Below are 20,016 nucleotides of genomic sequence, written 5' to 3'. Positions count from 1 at the left end.
TGTGAGCCATAGGGGTTGGGCATAGACCGAGGTGACGCATCCCCATGTTTCAAACACCCATACAAACACACACACACACACACGCACGCACACACACACACACACACACGCACGCACGCACGCACGCACGCACGCACGCACGCACGCACGCGCGCGCGCACACACACACACACACACACACACACACACACACACACACACACACACACACACACACACACACACACAAACGTGTTCACAAACACACTCATGAGCATGAACACAGTTCAAAAGACATAGGAAATATGTTCACACATCAGAACAACATTCTACTGGGGTCTTGCATAATTCAAGCTCCAAACAGTTCTGGAGCATGAAAAGGGGTCTGTTGGTGTTCTGAGGTCAGAACTGTATAGTGGTTGGATGATGACAGATGGTCTGGCTAAGATGTGGTTATGAGAGAGTATATATATATGCATGTGTCTGAGTGTTTACAATTTTCCTACACCTCATGTTTCCTGGCTCAACAAAATCCAATTCAGTACTTCAGGAACCATTCCCTATCTTTACCTTTCAAAATATATATCATATTATAGTATATAAAATATAGAATGGGTATAATCCATTAAATACCTTCAGTATTTTTAAATAGCAACAACTGCCATAAGTATAGTTAGTGTACAATGATCAAGATCTCTTTAAAGAGATGTTCTTTTGTAATTTTCAAACATGATTCTCTAAAAATAAGTTTGACTCTTAGGTGAGTTGACTGATTAGTCCAGTGCAATGAATGACCCTCAAATACAATGGACATTTGCTCATCGAATACAGGTGCCTGAGCCTCCAAAATTGGATGTTATAAAATGTTTGAAAACTGAAAATTATGCTTCAGACCCACATTTTTGCATAAAGTTTCATCACAAAGCGGTAGTGTGGAGGGAGGGTGCGGAGTGGCTTTAAAACGACACAAACTTATCACAGGTTATATTGAACCAGAACAACTGTTATAACATTATATTAAGACTAAACTTTATTGAAAAAGATTTCAAGATTTTGTTTAACAAGACAAGAAAAAAGCAATAGCAAATTGAACTATCAACTAGGTTATGCATAGCGAGTAACTGTTTCTAGTAATAAGGGAAGAGCGTTTTTAGTTTTCAACTTTTAGATTTTTTTATATTGTAATTTATATCGGTACAATATCGGTACAAAGCACAAACGTACTAAAAGTTCTCAGTGCAGTGGACTAATGGAAGAGCCTCTCCCCTAGTCGCTTTGTTCCCTTTTGCTCAGAAACGTCACCCCTCCCTGTACCAGATTCACGCAAATACACAGACAACAGAACAAATAAATATAAAAATAAATAAATAATCAATATAAATAAATAGTTGAAGCAATGAAACAATCAATCGATCAATAAATAAATGAATAAATAGTTATTTTCTAAGCTTTTGTTCGGTTTCTTTTGCCGCGGCAGATACCAAAATTTTTCTCCAAATATTTTTTAAATATTTTTTTACAAGCGACATGACAACATATTAAACAGGATTCCTCACGTGTTTTCTAAGTAACTGAACCATCACTTCATAAAGTTGTCATATGAAAAAGACAAGCTCAAACAAAAGACAGTGACAACTTATATAGATATAGATATTGTAAAACAAATGTAGACTATATATTATCTATTTGTACACAACAAATAAAGACACAGTTGTAATAGATCCTTTGAGGAAACAAATATCTAGACTAACAGAACTAGCTAATTATTACTGAATTTTGACAACGCTTCACACTTAGCAAGTAACCTAAAAGTCAGCAAGCCAAAGAAAACTTGTTAAGTGATTCTTACACGGCCCAAAGTCTGTCATCTGGTATTTCAGCAAGAAATAGTCTAACCAGATGGGGGCCAACAACAAAAATAAACAAGAACAGCAGCTCAATTCAATGCCAACATCGAAGTATTTTTTCTCTGAACAACACATAGAACAACAAATGTGGATATTTAAGATATGTGAATCATGTAATATAGCACCTACTGTTGATCGCTAAAGGAAGTTATTTTAAAATTCCACAAAATTATAGCAAAGAAAACAATAGATAATGTATGTTTTCTAAATGGATAGATGTGTATATATTCATTACTGATATCCCATAGGCTGATGACAAAAAGAAAACAAGTGGACAATGGGTCTTCTTGCTTTGGGCTCTCAACTGTGAGGATGGTTAGGCCTTGAAAGACCCCTCTCCCTTCCCTTTTGGGTATCGCTGTTGAATAATTACGCACTATGAAAAATTACAACGATCACCCGCCTCAATTTGCATCCCTTGACAAAACCTTCCATCTACAAAATCCTCGCCGATCAATTTCTCCTAAAAACAAACAACCTTTGCTCCTAAAAAGTACCACGGCAGAACGAACAAGACAAGGTGGCGCCCACCCCTCCCCCACCGCCTAATTAGCCAGTCAAAATATTTTTCTATTTTTTCAAATCCAGATTCTTGTAAAAATTCTTCAATAATTATTTTAATTATCATATTATAAAAATAGATTTTCTTCTCTTTATTTTTTATTTTTCTAAACGCATTTTCAAGCAAAGAGATTTTCTCTTTGGCAACAGTGTTTTTTAAATCACTTAACCTGTCATCAGGAATTCTAACCCATCCCTTCCCTCTCCCCATCTCCCAAACCCCAGTGAGGAAAGACGTGTTTTGTTTGCAATACAAAACAAACAAATGTTAGAAATTCTTTTTTCTGCATCAGAGAAAACAGGATTGTGTCATCCCTTAGAATTGTTAGGGGGTTTTAATATACACAAAAAATGAATGAATGGTCACCAATTTAAAAAAGAGCCCCCTCCCTTCTTCTGTCAGGGAGGCATAATTCTAACGACAGTGGATCCGGATTTAAAAAAGAAAAAAATCCTCAATCAAGACCAAGAAAGTTAAATCTAAAAAGGACATTCTCTTCTTTGAAATAAGGGGACTGGTTTTTGCTACTGTTTACATAGAAGAGAAAATTGTTTAACAACCACAAGAACAGAAAGGATATACAACAGGAATCCTGTAGAATCACAGGGGTTCCAAATCATGGATATTTTAATCTTTCATTTTGTAATACTTAGGCAACATTGGCTTATAGTTCCAAAGTTATAGTATAAGCCATTTCAAGTTATTTTTTGTTTGTTTGTTTGCTGTGTTCCTTCTGGAGAGTTGCTGTGTTGGGCGACTGTAAGGTGGTAGTGGTAGTGGTGACAGGGGATTTGGAGTGAGGAAGGGTTCAGGACTTGTGGGTCTTGTTGGTCTTGAACGAGACTTGCAAGACGCGGTCACCCAACCGGTACCCGTTGAGACTGGCGATGGCCATGGCTGCCTCATCGTAGTTCGTCATGGTGACGAAGCCGAAGCCCTTGCACTTGTTGGTGTTGAAGTCGCGGATGACCTTGACATTGTTGACCGCTCCGAAGGGCCCGAACAGCTGCCACAGGACGCTCTCATCAGAGTCTGGAGACAGGTTGTAGACAAAGATGCACCAGCCAGTGCCTGTGTGGCCAGGGATGTTCATGCCCACCAGGCTAGTCATGCTGTCAATGGTGATGGGAGAAAACCTGCACCACAAGATAGACAGAGAAAAAGAGAGAGGGAGGGAGAGAAATAGTACAATGTTAAGTGAAACAAATGCCCAATTGAGAGAAATAGAAAACCAACTGCGTGTGCATGGATTTACAAGCATTGAGATTGTAGGCCAAGGCATTTCCCTATACACTCAAGTTCCCCTCCAAGTGTCCAAAGTGAACCTCCCCATGACCCCACTCTCTGAGTGTGTCTCAGGGAGAGTTGCGATATGCAAAAAACACATGAAATAGGACAAATAAAAGCACCCACCCACATACAGTATCAACCAAACAGTTCTAGCATTCCTGACCATCCTACATTGATTATTACAAGTACAACCCAGTGCACATGATGCACTATGACTAAGGGTCTGTCTGTGTACTGTATCCTCCTGCTAGACTATTTCCCTTCTGTGCGCCTCCATATTGACTGAGTGGCCTTTTCTCAAGGCTGACTGCTCTGTGGGGGGCCTGCTGGGAAATGGCTTCAGCAGCATCCGAGGGAGGGAGGGATGCAAAGGGGAAGCTTTTCTCCCTCGGTCTTCCTGAGTGCCTCTATTGGGAGCTAAATTACAGGAACTTGCTGAATTAAAAGATTTTGAAATTCATCAGAGATTGAGTATGCAACCAAGTAAATCTGCACTTATTCGCCTTGTAATCTTCTCCCTTTTTGTGATAGAGATTTGAATGCTCAGTTGACTTCACTTAATTGCCTTTCCGCTTAAAGGAAATTTCCACTTTAAATAAAAGGTAAATTGGATAAAAGGTTAATTTCTTATGCCACCTCTCGGAATGACTATAGGCATTATTGGGTATGCTTTAATTGAGATTTCCGCTTTACTGCAGCTGTCTCGGAGAAGCCTCCCTTCTTAAGGAAGGGAGGAAGGAAGGAGCAAACTAAATGGAAAATGGAAACACTTTACAACCCAGTAGTATTAGGAACAAAGTGTTTTCCATCCACCCACTCCTGCAGTCATCTGTTGTGGGGCGGATGAGGATGACAGTGATCGATAGTCTTGCTCAGACCACAGAGCCTCTAAGTATCGGCAAGAATCACTCAGACCTTTCATCAGTACTTTGGCCACGACTTGAGCTTTAACATTTTTGCCAACACAATATCCTTTTTGGTTCTTGTTTATGTCTCATTACAGTCCCTGTGTAAAATGTATATTTTCTAACAGCAAGTCTTCCCTTCACTAGGGTCTTAAAACCTCTAGTCACGTCAAGGCCTTTCTAACACGTTCAATTGTATTCGGATCTCTCTGTCTGGGTGAAATAACACCTCCATAGTAATTCCGATGCAAATACAGGTATGTGTGAGTGTGTGAGGGTGAGAGACAATCAGGCTGGCTAACAGAGCCACGGAGGAGACTACAGTGGTGTCTAACAGGGCAGGATCAAACACACTGTGTGGTTCTTCCATAGAAAAGGAGAGGAGTTGCATAGCAACAAGGGTGGGCTGGCTGACCTGCAGCCATCCCACCCTCCCCTAGCTCCCACCTCCACTGCTCACTTCTAAAGCACACTGACTACTACTACGCTTGCCTTTGTTCATTAATCATCACCACTTCAAACCATGTGCCAAGCAAGCAAGAGGCTGTTCTAAAGGCAGGGCTTGTTGGATTTCTGTATCCAAAACTCTACTGCTTTGACAGTTTGTACATTTTCAAAAGTCTTTGCCTTGGTACTGTGTTGTTGAACCAGCAGGCACTGCAGCATACTGGTGAATATTATAAATGTCTTCTCTTCTTTTTGTTGTCATTTTCTTGGCCAGAACATTTGCATCCCCCTTCAACTGAATTAATTGTTTCCTGCCCCCAGTACAAATAGAGGTATATTAGACAAACGAGTTGCTGCCTGGGACATTGAGGTAGAGCTATGCGCTAAAGAGTCTTTCCCATGCATCATTCTGTCACCGTCTTATAGTTGAGCCTTCACTCTCTGATTCTGCAGAGCAAGAATTGCTGCTAATCACTGCTATGGAAACCGATGAATTCAGTGGATTTGCTCTTTTCACAGAAAAAGCTATTTAATCATTCCATTTAAAAATTTAAAAAAGCAAACGCTTATTTTTTCATGCTACATCTGGGATCACAGCCTTTCCATTCCAGTGAGTGGACATCAAAGGAACTCACTGATTACTCTAACATGCAACAAAATGTCATCAGCTGATATCATGATGTCTCACAGCCGCTTCACTTCATGTTACATCAACAGTAGCAAAAGCAAAAGTTATGAGCAAAAAGAGGTGATCAGAAGTTGAGCTGGCTGCAGCGAAACAGCATTTCCTGCAGGGATCCAGGTGTCTCCAGCCTCTCCCATCTTGCCCCTTACTGACCCCTGACCCCTTAACCCCAACACCCCATCACTACTGCTTACTGCTGTAATAACATGTTGTAATAAATGTATTATTACAACCATTGTGGCAAGTCCTATTGAATTGGGTGGTTTGTTATTGTATCACTGCTTTGATATTAGTGTTTTCAAACTGAACTTGATCCCAACGTAACATCTAAAGCTGGACAGAGGTAAGGCTAGAGTACCTGAATCCAGTATAAAAACACGCCTAAAAACAGGAGCTACACACAAGAGAACAGAAATATACACAGAAACTATTCAAAGCAATCGAAATGTAAAAGTCAGCACTCATTATACTCAAAGCAAATTGAACATTAGAAAACAAAAGACGATTGTTTTCCTTTTGGACTAGTGGTTGGTGGATTCAAATTAAACAAGGCTAAAGAAAAGAAAAAAATCAAGGCAGAATAACCTTGAACTGATTCGAATGCAAGTGACTTCTAAAAATGAAGAAAACAGGATAGAAATCATTTTGTCAACATGGACATCTGGCATTCGGTGAAGTTTTAATTACCTCTTTACGCCATAGGCCATATTAAGCAAATTGTCCAGCCTGTAAAGAGAAGGAGGGTTCTGGGGTTAATGCCAGGCAGATGGTTGACTCACTCAATGGAACTAATTCTACATCCCTGCCTCACTCAAAGAAGAAAGCCATCCAGAGATGGGCCATTACACTGAGGAGCCCCACCAGTCAGGGGTGGTGTCATTCACACAGCAACAAAGCAGCAGGCTAGCAACAGTACTGTACAGCGCTAACACAAGAGGCCACTCTGTGGCCCAATCAGCCAGCACACAGCGACATTTTCTTTTTTTAGCATGAGGCCCTATGGAGAGCGCTCTCACGCTCCACACATTCTTATGCTGCACGGGGCTTTCAGAGTGGTTCCGTTGTACATCTGTGCTGTTGTGTTGAGGTCAAATCATTTATAAGTTATTTATAATTGTGAGTTAAACCATAGTATTGATGTCAAAGAAAGTTTTGAAATCTTGTCTTTCTCAAATTCAATGTCGATCCTGACAGCAGAATGAAATAATTATTATTTATGTCATAAACTATGAAAACTGCTTTGCATCATTATTCCAATTGCCCCTCAGGTACTTTGGCATTAAGCTTGTCATTTTCAAGAAGGTTGAGAGACAAATTTAACATATATTATACTACTAAATAGTATAATAATTCTAAAAAAATAGATATATCCCCATCTCCAGAGTTCTGTCAGTGTAATGGTTTGGCATTTTTTGAGAGATGGTAAAGGTTTTAAGAGAGGAAGATGACAAATCAGGGAATAATGTTGCATGGTTTGGACTAACAAAACACTACTGAATAGTAACTGACCAAAAAAAGGTGCTTTCTTTTGACACCTGTCCATGTAGAATGTCAAATGGAATGGTGTTTGCTAGTCAGTTGGCTGGGAGGAAAAATCAGACCGGTCCTGCAGACAGATAGTCACTGTGCTCAGTGGGCCAAGGATGGAAGCCACTCAGCCACATAAATCAGAGGCTTTTTGAGTGAGCCTTGCGTGGCCACGCAATGACCATCATTTGTCACATGGGTCTGCACTGTCTCATGTCTTAGTAAGCCTTTCAGCCTAATGGAAGGGTTGGGAACTTGGGGCCATTCTAAAGTACTTCTCCCTTTCAAAACACTGTCTGTGCTGCAGGTCATCAGTGGGCAGAGATGCCGTCTGTGAACCTGACCAAAAAATCTAAACAAAGAACAAAAATTTGTTGACTCATTAAAGCAGCAATTAGGCCATTATGCGGGCTGGGACTGAGCAATCAGCTTTTGTGGGTAAATTAGTCAATTGGACTGGAAGCTCTGAGGAGGGGCTTCAGGCCGCTGTGCTGGAGACATCTGATGGGCTACTGCTGTAAAAAAACAACCTGCCTTGGATGCCAGCTTTTCACACACCCTCTCCAAACCCACAGCATACAAAAGTCGTGCCTCTCAATGCATGTAAATGGTAACCGTCCGTTTAAAAAAAGTATTTTAAATTTAAACCTGCTCCTACCTTAAATATTATAAGCCTAATTGACCGATTACTGTCATTAGTAATGTGGAGCATCAATACTAGTAAATCTACAATATTTTGCTTAAAGGATTATATTGCCTTCTTAGAGATGGATCAGACAAACAGGCATTATATTGACTGGTGGCAAATGGGCAACATTGACAAGATAGGTGATACATTTCTGTCTGAGTTTGTGGATTAGGTTTAGCCCTGTGGCTGTTGGTTGTAATGATGAGGAGGTTGAAAATTGACTTTGTGTATTACAGGCAGCTGGCTCTGGATCTGCAGTGCTTAGACCCTGGATTCTACTGAACAGAAAATCATGTTGTATATTTCTAACTTTGTTGGTCTAACTATTCATAAATATATATAATTTTGTATTATAATAATTTGCTCCACAATCTTAAATATTTTTTGGGTTCAGATGATCATTTTCATATATTCTCATTGGGACTACAGTCTGGAATCGGTGAGTATCAGGCTAAGTATGTGTTGGGAATGAACAGTGGATGGAAAGAGGGGATGACAGTTGGTTGCATTATGGAATAAGGAGGGTGATGAGGTGATGTGATGGAGACATTGTGAACGACAGAACCCCACTGTCTCTTGTAAACAGTTCTTCTCAGTTATGGGTGGAGCTCCAGGAAACCCACTCTTTGGAACAAAAATGCTTTCTTGGTTGAATGCACAAAGAATCAAACATCGTATTGGTGACTGATGACTTACAAGGTGGTTGATCATTGCAATTAGACAATAAAATGCCATACTCTACTCTACAGTAATTATAATAGTAGAAACATATATTTGAACCAATAGCCCAATGGCTGAACCTGACCTCCCGACCCTTGTTGTGAGCCCTAGGTATTTACCTGAACCTCTGGGCCTGGTGGTGCAGGGGGCCTGGGTACCGGCGGTTGGGGGACTGGTACAGCTGGGACAGTAGGGCTTGGCTGGTCTTCTGGCTGGGGTTGTTGGCGAACTTGACGGTGATGGGCTCAGCAGCTCCAGAGGGCTTCTGTCCATTCAGCCCCTTAATGGCCTCCTCAGCCTCTATCCTCTTATCAAAGCGAATGAACCCCACACCCCGCGAACCACCTGTGGGGCCAACACATCACAAACATAGGGGCGTCCTTTTACTTCATGTGGTTCCGGTTAGATCACACACACACACACACACACACACACACACACACACACACACACACACACACACACACACACACACACACACACACACACACACACACACACACACACACACTAACAGCCCTTATTATCTCTTTCATACATGGTACAGAGATGATGTCTGTTGTTGCTTTTAATAACGTTGAAAGCAACGTTTTGTAAAGGGGATACAACGAGTTGGACATGATTTGTATTCCATAGAGAGAGGGATTGTGTTATTTGAAGAAGACAGTACAGAGCAGAGGGAAAAGCGAAGGCACCACCATGATTTCCTGTGCTGTCAAAGAGACAGAATTTGTCTTCCTCTCTCACAAAGAGCATGAGAGGAGGATATAGAGGAGCTGATGCCTGCTGATGCAGAAATGTTGTTGTGTTGTTTGTGTGCTAGCTGCTGTAGTGCTGTGTCTCCGCACAGCTCGTTGAGGCTACTCTCCGTGAGGTGTGTTGGACTCAGCACACACTGCTCTCCTCCTAGCTGATGGCCACACACTCAGGCCTCACGCCATGTCGCCGGCGACATTTGAGTCGTCTCCAAGGCAATGTTTTTTGACCGCCACCTGAAAGTAACATTTGGAGAGACGTACTGCCCGGGAGGTCTTTTCTTGGTCTCCATAAATGCGTGCTGCTCGTTTTTAATGAGGCTGGCTGACTGGCCCAGGGGACACTCGCTCAGCGACAGCACGCTGCCAGGACTATTTGCATAATACTGTGTGTGCACATCTCTACACCACACACAGAAACACTTTTTATTGTCATTTCTCTCTCACAACAACGCTTGCGCTTATTGATGTTTTTCTGTTCTGCTGTCTCATTTTCTTCTCGAATCAGACTCTTTTGATATGTGCAGCCCTGAACAAACATTTACACACAATCTCTCCAATGCCGAATGCTTTCATTCACTCTAATGCTGAATAATTTAACTTATGGGTTGCTGCAGCTCTTGACAGACTCTCCCAATCCCTCCCTGCCTTCCCTGTACCTGTACATTATAATTAGGTTGTCACTGCTAGAAAATAATAAACACAGTCTGTTATTCCAAAGGGGTTTGAATTGTTGGCATACAGCTCTGGCTCCGATGTGAAACTAGGGTCACTGCTGCTTCGGTAGAAAATAGTGTCATACTGATATTCCTAGGTGGTAACAAGTGTATACTGTTTTTGTACATTATGTTGATTTGTTTGCAGGGTTCTACACTAACTTTTTCAGTTGGTGGCACCATCACGATTTGGTTGCACAAAATGTTTAAACATTTTTTTTCAATAATTGATGATGACCTGTCCCATAATGTACCTGCATTCCATACAGAACCAGGCCAATAATGACTAGCTATCTTTTAAATTAGCATGCCCTTGTGTTCTTACATTGACTTGGAGAGATTTACTGTAATGGCAAAGAAAAGATACTGTTACAATAAAGTGCTAAATGTATTTTTTGCAGATTTCAAAGTGCCATGTTTTTTGACATGTTTTCTGCAAAATCCTCTAGAGTGCAGAACTGGAAAAAGGATACTTGATACCAAAACGATATCACAGTAAAACAAAAGTTACCTTTCCATCTACCTAAAAACAGTTAGGCTATCATTAGCATTGCTAACAGATACACAAAGTGGTAGACTTATAGGCCCTACTCGCACCGCACACAGCAGGGCTTGTCATTCAGATAAAATTTGCCAGAGGCACACCGGGCTAGTGCCAACTGAAAGCTACTGGTCCGGATGAAAAAATACTGTCCCGGGTCAAGATCTGACAGGAAAGCAAATGATGCGTGCATAATTCCAATAGCAGGTGATTTTATCTTTCATTTACAGGCTATGCAAGTAGCCTATACAGCAGGGCTCTCCAATCCTGTTCCCGGAGAGTACCCTCCTATAGGTTTTCGCTCCAACATCAGTTGTAACTAACCCGATTCAGTTCATCAACCAGCTAATTATTAGAATCAGGTGCGCTAGATTAGGGTTGGAGGTAAAACAGAGTTGGAGAACCATGCGGCCTAGTGGTTAGAGTGTTGGGCCAGTAACCAAAAGGTTGCTGAATCAAATCCCAGAGCTGACAAGGTAAAAATCTGTTGTTCTGCCCCTGAGCAAGGCAGTTAACCCACTGTTCTCTGGGCACTGAAGACATGGATGTTGATTATGGCAGCCCCCCGCTCCTCTCTGATTCAGAGGGGTTGGGTTTACGGGTCTGCCCCTTTTTTCCCAATTTTCGCTGAAAATGACATACCCAAATCTAACTGCCTGTAGCTCAGGCCCTGAAGCAAGGATATACATATTATTGGTACCATTTGAACAGAAACACTTTGAAGTTTGTGGAAATGTGAAAGGAAAGTATGAAAATATAACACAATAGATCTGGTAAAAGATAATACAAAGAAAAAAACAACCGTGCTTTTGTATTTTTTTGTACCATCATCTATGAAATGTTTTTGTTGAAAAATTTGGATCAAGACTGCCCAAATGTACCTAATTTGTTTATTAATAACTTTTCATGTTCAAAATTGTGCACTCTCCTCAAACAATAGCATGGTATTATTTCACTGTAATAACTACTGTAAATTGGACAGTGCAGTTAGATTAACAACAATTTAAGCTTTCTGCCAATATCAGATATGTCTATGTCCTGGGAAATGTTCTTGTTACTTACAACCTCATGCTAATCGAATTAGCCTACGTTAGCTCAACCGTCCCATGGATGGGACACCGATCCCGAAGAAGTTTTTAAATGCTGAAAAGACATTTCAGTTGAATGCATTCAGTTGTACAACTGACTAGGTATCCCCCTTTCCCCCTACAGGGTTCATACAGACCTTGGAAATTACAATTCAAGGACTTAAATGTTATATTTAATTGTTGTAATAGCCTATAGAAAAAAACTCAATGTATACGAAAAAGTATGCATTACCACCTAATGGCATTATGCATTGACATTATTTTTACACTCTAAAATATGGTTTCTCTACTGTACGTATCACTGACCCTGGATAAGCTAGCGACTGGGCTAACACAGCTAACCTTTTAGGTCAATAATATGCTGTTTTTATTAACATTTTGTTGGCTTTATAAACATGAGAGAAATTGAACTAGCTAGTAGCTAGCTAGTTAGTTATACTTAGGTAGCTTACATGGTTAGCTGACTTTTCTCAAAACGAACTTCAATGTGGCTAGCTACTTATTGTCCGTAATGCTAGCCTTTACAGCCAAATATCACTTCAGAAACGTCTAAATAAAAACATATTGATATGGCCAGCATTGTAGACCATTTCTCCCCTCTTGCTGCAGCTTTAGCTCATCTTGAAATAACATAAATGCTGTGAAAACCAGCGTGTTGTAAACATTCTAAAGTGTGCTTGGTTTTGTTGACATGTTTAGTCTTCACGCACTGTTGCTCCTACGGTACTAATCTGGTGAGCACCTTTGGAGCTCTGCCCAAGCAAGGCATTTGATTGGTTTGACGTGTTGCGAGGCGTCACTGATGTAACACCAGGTTCCAACTGCGCTTTAGCTGATTTCTGCTAATGGTTCGCGATGAGGCTATCTTGCTTATAATAACCGCACATGGTTTAACTGCAAGAAGCGCAACACCCTTCAATTGAAACAAACGAAAGCGGCTGCATCTCTCAAACTGATCACAAATGAAATCACGGAATAATTATATTAGAGCAGTAGAACTTCTAAATCGGCTACCTTAACTTCAATGACTTTTCAAGGACCAGAGAGCCTTAGAGGAAAGGGCTGATTTTCAAGGTAGGCTATAATGACTGAACTGCACATCGCAAATATTCAACCAAGACTTTGAACTTTTAAATATCTGGTTTGCATACCCATTCTTGCCTTAGCATTTACTGGTAAATATAATTAAGAACATATTTACTACCGCTGTTGGTCTTCGGTGAGTTGCTCTACACAACAACCAGCTGTTTATGAGCTGCTATATGTGTGCAGCCGCGCGTATGATAAATAATCGACACAACGAACGAACAGTTTTGGTAATCCGTCTTTAAAAAAAAAAAATCACTGGCCCAAGCGGGCCACTGACGGGGATGATTGCCTGGCTTAGAGAGTTTCCGAAACCTCCCCTGTATGTCGAGCCGTGACACACAAAGACAGGGGCATTCCCGTGCAGTTGTTGCCTCTTTAGAAATATGGTTTATTTTTGGTCAATTGCACATTACTGTATGAATAAAACATGATAAAAGTGAAGCAAAAACGAACGGGACTAGATAAAATAAAAAAAATTCACCGGCACCCTTGTCACCAATAAAAAATGTGTCGCACTGCTAAGTCAAACGGTCGCAAATGGAACTGTTATGGTCGCAGTATCGAACCCTGGTTTGTCACTTTCACTTTAATTATTTTATAAACATTTGTCAATCCAATACAATCATAGTTGTGCCTTGTTTCCCAACTTCATTTCATGCATAGTTGTTTATTTTTTTTCTCCATAAACCCACTAGCTACTCATGTCAAGAATGCCCCTTGTGGAAGAGTCAGGACATTATAAGACTTAAAGACTACAGTATTTTTGAGTTTCTAGAGCAATGAAATACATGTTTACACCCTGTGGACTCATCTCATGTAGGGATACGACCACACCTCTGGTGAAGAGAGCAGACAAGCAGCAGTAGTCTATGTATGTCCCTTGGCCTTGAACTGCACCAGGCTGCAGCTGTTTGAAAAGATCTACACTACAGCAGGGCTTAGCATACAGCTGAAGGCTGCAAACCCACATTCAGGGTGGGATCTGAGAAAAACACCCCAGCCACTTGAATGAAGTGATGACTTGAAGTGGTGTCCATTAAGGAAGGGGTGTAAAGAGTGGCGGGCTAGTGCAGTGGTCTCTGGAGAACTAGGTCTGTCCCTGTGTATGTGGAGAGGTGTGAGGGTCTCTGTGCCTATATGGTAGCGCTGTGGAGAGAGGTGTGAGGGTCTTTGACCCCACTAACAGTAATTCCTCTCATTTCTCCTTTCACTGCCGTATAGACCTTCTGGGCATGAGGAGAAACACTACTACTGCACTGTAACGTCAGCAGGGCCTAATGCAATTACACCACAACAGGTCAGGTGATCATGACCTTTGAACCAGTGTCTGTGATATCCTAGCAGAGAGACTCCATACAAACAGGTCTGTGTGTCAGACAGTTGACAGCAGTCGCTTCAGAATACAATCTAATGTAGGGTATACGTTTTGGCTTTCATCAGGGGTTCCCTCAAGCCAGGCACAAATCTAACAAAACAATCCCAGTAGTTATCTACTTAATAGTACTTTTTACTTTTACTGTAATTTTTACTGAATTACTGTCAGTGTTGATATTGTGGAGTATTTCCTCCCCCCCACTAGCTTTTTCAACATTTACATAATGAGCTTCCAGATGTTTTTTTTGCATATCAAAACAAAGTAACGCAAACAGGCAGGCTGAGGAAAGCTGGGAAACAGACGGTGGCAGGCAGGCAGCTTCAGCCGGTTCCAGCACTTATCACAGGCCATACAGCATTAGGCCACAATGTACTACAGGCTATAGGCAGTTTCATTCACAGTAATCAGCCATGGCTTATGTAACTCTACCTGTACTTATCTCTTCCGAGCACACATGAACACAGAGAATGGCTGGTTTATTAATAACCACAACCAGGGAAGACAGTGGCAAGGAGCTGCCAGTGCCCTGACAAAGCTTTTTGCATCCCACTGCACCCGGACACTACCACGGTGCTCCCCAACACTTCGCTCGGCAAACATTCCTCTGGGAAATCTGGAGGGATCTGAGAATCTGTCCAGGCGGCTGATGAAAGCCTTCTCTCTCCGCTCCAAACCTGAGCGCTTTGCTACCGTTTGTCATTCCGCTCTTTGAAGTGGCTGTACCAACTGTATGGAATGTTTGTTAAACTTACACATTAAATACATTAGGAAAAAAAACTCTCCATGCCTCCTAATCAGAGAGAGAGAGAGAAAGATGGAGAGAAAGACCTGTTCTTGTTTTATGTAACTTAGTTTGTGGGGATAGATACAGATGGTCTTTGAAAAGGCAGTGGGAAAGAAGCCTTTGAAGAGCTTAGGTGCTCTCTGCTCCGCTCAGTAAAAGCAGAGTTAAAGCCATCTGTCTGCTTCTATGTGTGACCGCAGGCCAAGGTAACTATGCAATACACTCCATGTTATGGGTTCTGGTGGGTTATAGAGACACCAGGAAAGAGATGAGTTGTACAAGGTCTTATTTTATCTGTAAATAAATCAGGTTTGCTCATACAGTATGTAGCCTTGATCTTCAGCCACACATGGTGGGGATTTTACATGAGCCAGAATGTATTATAACATTCATCATCAACATCCACAGTAAAAGTGTAGATGTGTCTATGGAGAGGAAGCCACATACTGATTGATCGGGGTTTTAATATATGTAGTGTGTATGAATGTTTTGCATGCTCTGGTCTGTGTGACTAGGCGTAACTTATAATAGAAAGCTCTCCAGATCAATTGTATTGTCCTTATTGAGGATATGTGTATTGACTGACTGCTGTGTGCCTGGGCCCTGCAGAGATGTTCAGAATATTTAACTAGTGATCAAAGCCTCTCCGTATTATATTTCCTTCACATTGAGTTTCTGTTCGCATTGAACATCATGATCCGACAACTTTCCCCAAAGGTTAGAGAGAGTGATGCGATATAAAAATGCTTCTCTGCGATATTTGTTCCGATAGACGGGAAATACACATATCCATTCTGCAGAGATCAATAGAAAGAGAGAAGAGAAAGATACTAATATTGACAAAACACTTTGGTTACATGATTGATGTGTTATGCAATGACTGCCAGGCCTGCATCAGTGTGGATGAGCGACTGGCCTACCGTGTGATGTTCTGATTGGTTAAAAAGGTCATTGGGGTTATTTCTTGATGGACAGCAGAATCTTCATGATCAGGACAGTGGCAATAAATGTGGGCTTAGGCTTTGTAATAACATAATTCCCCAGTCCCAACTCATTGTCAAGTCAATGTGAGTTCAGTCCGCCATCCTTGGACTATTTGTAACAGAACATTGTCTTCTCTGACTCTGTGAACTATGCAAACTGTGACTCAAAGTTCTTTCTGATGATACTGAGCAGGAGACTGACTGCAATATGCATCACGTTGATGGTCTGTGAAAATGAACTAAATCTCCTAATTAGTGGGTTTGAGCACATTTGTCCAAACCAAACCGATTCCTAGATTGGCCTTTGGAGCTTGTGTGCTCACTCTGAGCCACAGTAATGTCTGAAACTGAACAGATGGAGGGGAATTCTGATTTGGAATATCAAATTATGTTGATGATATTGCCGTGTGTGTGTGTGTGTGTGTGTGTGTGTGTGTGTGTGTGTGTGTGTGTGTGTGTGTGTGTGTGTGTGTGTGTGTGTGTGTGTAATGATGTTGAAATCAATGCATGATTAACTGTCCTATACATATGAATGGTTAACCACTAAAAAGTAAAGGACAAAGGCAAAGCTTTTAAACTAATCTTTCTCTCTCTTCCCCTCTCTCACCCCACAGTTACACTTGTGTGAGTCGCAAGAGAGTTTTAATTTACGGTCCATTTCTCTTTATGGCAGTACGTGTGATGTGCCAGCTCTGAGCTCTCGGGCTCCTCTAAAACCCTCCTTGTTTCTTAATCACCAGCAACTAAAATTTAATTAGAAATTCCTTCAGCAGATCCCCCTGCCTCAGGGGAGGCCTCTCTGGGCCGGGTAAGGCCTGTATGTGCTGGTGGGCCAGGCACTGTGTGTGTGTGTGTACGTGTGAGTGAGAAGGAGAAAGAGAGAGAAGGAGAAAGAGAACTTGTGCGTGTGCACGCATCTGAGGCAGAAGATTTGCCTGTCTCTCTCTCTGTGGAGTGGTTCTGGCACTGTGAGACATGTAAGGTTATGATCCTGCCTACTGTTCCCTTCAACAGTGTGGTTGGGATACAATGGAGAAGAAGAGACTGTTGGTACACCAGCAGGATGAGCATTGGGCTTGTGGAGAACATGCTTGGGAAACTGTTCCGTCTATTAAGACAAACTGTGTGCAAGCATGGTAATACCATTAATTATTTAGACATTTTCTTTTTTTAAATACTGCTCCACAGAATGCGTCAGACATTCCATTCCATTTAGGCTATTCAGAGGTTGATTTATTTATGACAGTGGTATGAGACAAGGTTAATGGGAATATCTAGCTGGCTAGTACTGTAGTTATATGAACAGATGTGTTTTCCACTGCCTTTACTTTTTGTGCTGTTGTTTGTGATCCCGAGGGCTGTGTGGAACAGGTCTTGTGGAAGCATAGCTGCAAATAAACAGACCTGCTCTAAATTTGATCCTGCTCTGTTGTGTGTGGAGGGCCCCAGTGTCAGGGCTGATTTATTCTGCTTAGGCAAATGAGTGTGGCTTACAATGTGTTGTACTCATTCTGCTTCATCAGTACACATAACACTGGAGCCTGCCGCAGGCAGACAAAACCTCTGAAATGGATCTAAGAGCTGTGCAATGGAAGTCATGCTGCATGTTTTGGCATCATGGTTTAATCTCTTTGTGTGCCTGTGCTCGGGTTGTGAGTAGGGTGTATATGACTCAGATGAACATACGTTTATGTATATATGTGTGTGTGCATATTTGTGTGTGTTATCATGTTTAGGCCAATGCATGTGTGCTCTGCTGGCTAGAGGGTTAGAGTGTGTGTGTGTGTGTGTGTGTGTGTGTGTGTGTGTGTGTGTGTGTGTGTGTGTGTGTGTGTGTGTGTGTGTGTGTGTGTGTGTGTGTGTGTGTGTGTGTTTGCGCATGCGTAAGTTTGTATGTATATAAATGAAAAGGCTCCCCATGGATACCTGTGACCTGGTCCACCAGGATGCGGGAGGTGATGATGCGCCCGTACTGGGAGAAGAGCTGCTCCAGGTCCTTCTGGGTCATGGTCTTTGGCAGACCACTCACATACAGGTTAGCGTCTCGGATGGAGGCTGAGCTGGGACGTGCATATGACACCTTAGGAGATAGGTAAGAGATAAAAATGACTGTAGCATCTATGAGAACATTTTGAGCGTAGAGCATTGGTTTGTATTTTTTCCAAGGCATTGGCAGAGATGTCGGTGCAAGTTGTTTTTAATGACCTGAATCACAGGGCTTCACCTTACTGAGCTTGTTTTAATTAGCACATAACTTGCGTTACAGCAGATTCACTCTAAAAGCCACTTACACATTAGCCTAGCAGACCCCATGCAGAAGAGATGTGAGGAAGTTAGGTAGGCACCAATTTATCTTCCGTTTTATTTGTTGTATAACATTCATATTTGTGTACTGTAGCAAAAGGCTCACACATGAACCCTCATCCCCATCGAACCCTCATCCCCATCGAACTCTCATCATTAATATGGAAGTATTGGACAAAAATATATCGCTCTTGTTAATTCTTACATAAAAACAAATCCACTCTCACATACAGTAGATGGGAGAGAAGGTGTATTTACAGCCTGTGGATGAGGGTGGGAGAGAGCGAGAAAGAGATGAAAAGAGGTAGTTTGGAAATCCTATTTTGGTGGGGGGGGGGGGGGGGGGGGGGGGGTTGTATGGGGATGGATTGTACTAACTATAACTATGCAACCTGAATGAGGTGGGTGCCTTCTCTCACAGACCCCTCCACAGTTCTGTAACACCCTCTCTTCAGTGTGCCACAATCACCAGCACCTTGGACAGCGCCTCTCTCACACACTCGGAGTCCCTCACACTCCCACTCTCACACAGACTGTCGATGCTTGGCTGTCATCTCTCCTGTTAGCCTGGGTCACAGCTCTCATTCTGTCAGAGCACACACACTCACCTCCCTCAGTCTAATTTAGATGGTACCATTTCCTTAACTCTTATTTTAAAAGGTCATATAAACTGTAGTATTACACTATATTGGAAGCTACTATTTGAAGGCTGTTCTGTTTGTCATTGACAGGGTGTTCTTCATGATCTTTAACTGGCAAATTAGACATTGATATTGCAGTCATGCCATGTTCGCTCTCTCCTGAAACAGTTCCTGTCCTTTGTTGAATGCTTCTAGATTGCGATCTGGTTTTACTATTTCAAAATGTGAGTTTAATCCTGTTACCATTGCTGACTGGAGAACCTTTTCCATCCAGGGTATTCATTCAAAGACATAAGTCATTAAACACTGGCTCCCGAGTGGCGCAGCGGTTTAAGGCACTGCATCTCAGTGCTAGAAGCGTCACTACAGACCCTGGTTTGATTCCAGGTGGGTGTGATTGGGAGTTCCATAGGGAGTGATTGGGAGTCCCATAGGGCGGCACACAATTGGCCCAGCGTTGTCCGGGTTAGGGTTTGGCCAGGGTAGGCCCTCATTTTCTACGGCTGGCCATGCTTTCATCCTGGCTACCCCTACCCCGATCAACAGCCCTCCAACCCCCACAGCAACTCGCCCAAGCCTCCCCCATTTCTCCTTCATCCAAATCCAGATAGCTGATGTTCTGAAAGAGCTGCAAAATCTGGCGGGTTAGACAATCTGGACCCTCTATTTCTAAAATTATCTGCTGAAATTGTTGCAACCCCTATTCTGTTCAACTTCTCTTTCGTATCGTCTGAGATTCCCATAGATTGGAAATCTGCCGCGGTCATCCCCCTCTTCAAAGGAGGAGACACTCCAGACCCAAACTGCTACAGACCTATATTTATCCTACCCTGCCTTTCTAGGATCTTCGAAAGCCAAGTTAACAAATAGATTACCGACCATTTCGGATCCCACCGTACCTTCTCCGCTATGCAATCTGGTTTAAAAGCTGATCATGGGTGCACCTCAGCCACATTACTGTGCAGCCATATTCATAGACCTGGCCAAGGCTTTCGACTCTGTCAATCACCACATTCTCATCGGCAGACTC

The 20,016-nt window shown here is 42.0% G+C and overlaps 1 protein-coding gene across 2 annotated transcripts in view; it reads right to left on the bottom strand.

Moving 5' to 3' along the window:
• Nucleotides 1-3,256: 3,256 nt before the first annotated feature.
• Nucleotides 3,257-20,016, bottom strand: part of elavl4 (ELAV like neuron-specific RNA binding protein 4) — a 39,577-nt gene continuing 22,817 nt past the window's right edge. Inside the window, exons 5-8 of one of the 2 annotated variants that reach the window (XM_039001912.1) lie at nucleotides 17,968-18,121; nucleotides 8,830-9,055; nucleotides 6,463-6,501; nucleotides 3,257-3,584 (exon numbers count right to left, since the gene is read on the bottom strand). In XM_039001912.1, the coding sequence (XP_038857840.1) occupies nucleotides 3,257-3,584; nucleotides 6,463-6,501; nucleotides 8,830-9,055; nucleotides 17,968-18,121 (747 nt within the window). Of the gene's footprint in view, nucleotides 3,585-6,462; nucleotides 6,502-8,829; nucleotides 9,067-17,967; nucleotides 18,122-20,016 lie in introns of both variants that reach the window. The other variant, XM_039001911.1, reaches the window with a different exon arrangement.

The sequence above is a fragment of the Salvelinus namaycush genome, chromosome 10 (assembly GCF_016432855.1).
Source record: "Salvelinus namaycush isolate Seneca chromosome 10, SaNama_1.0, whole genome shotgun sequence".
NCBI lineage: Eukaryota > Metazoa > Chordata > Actinopteri > Salmoniformes > Salmonidae > Salvelinus > Salvelinus namaycush.
The sequence above is the reverse complement of the archived record's forward strand: the minus strand, read 5'-3'. Positions and strand labels throughout refer to the sequence as shown.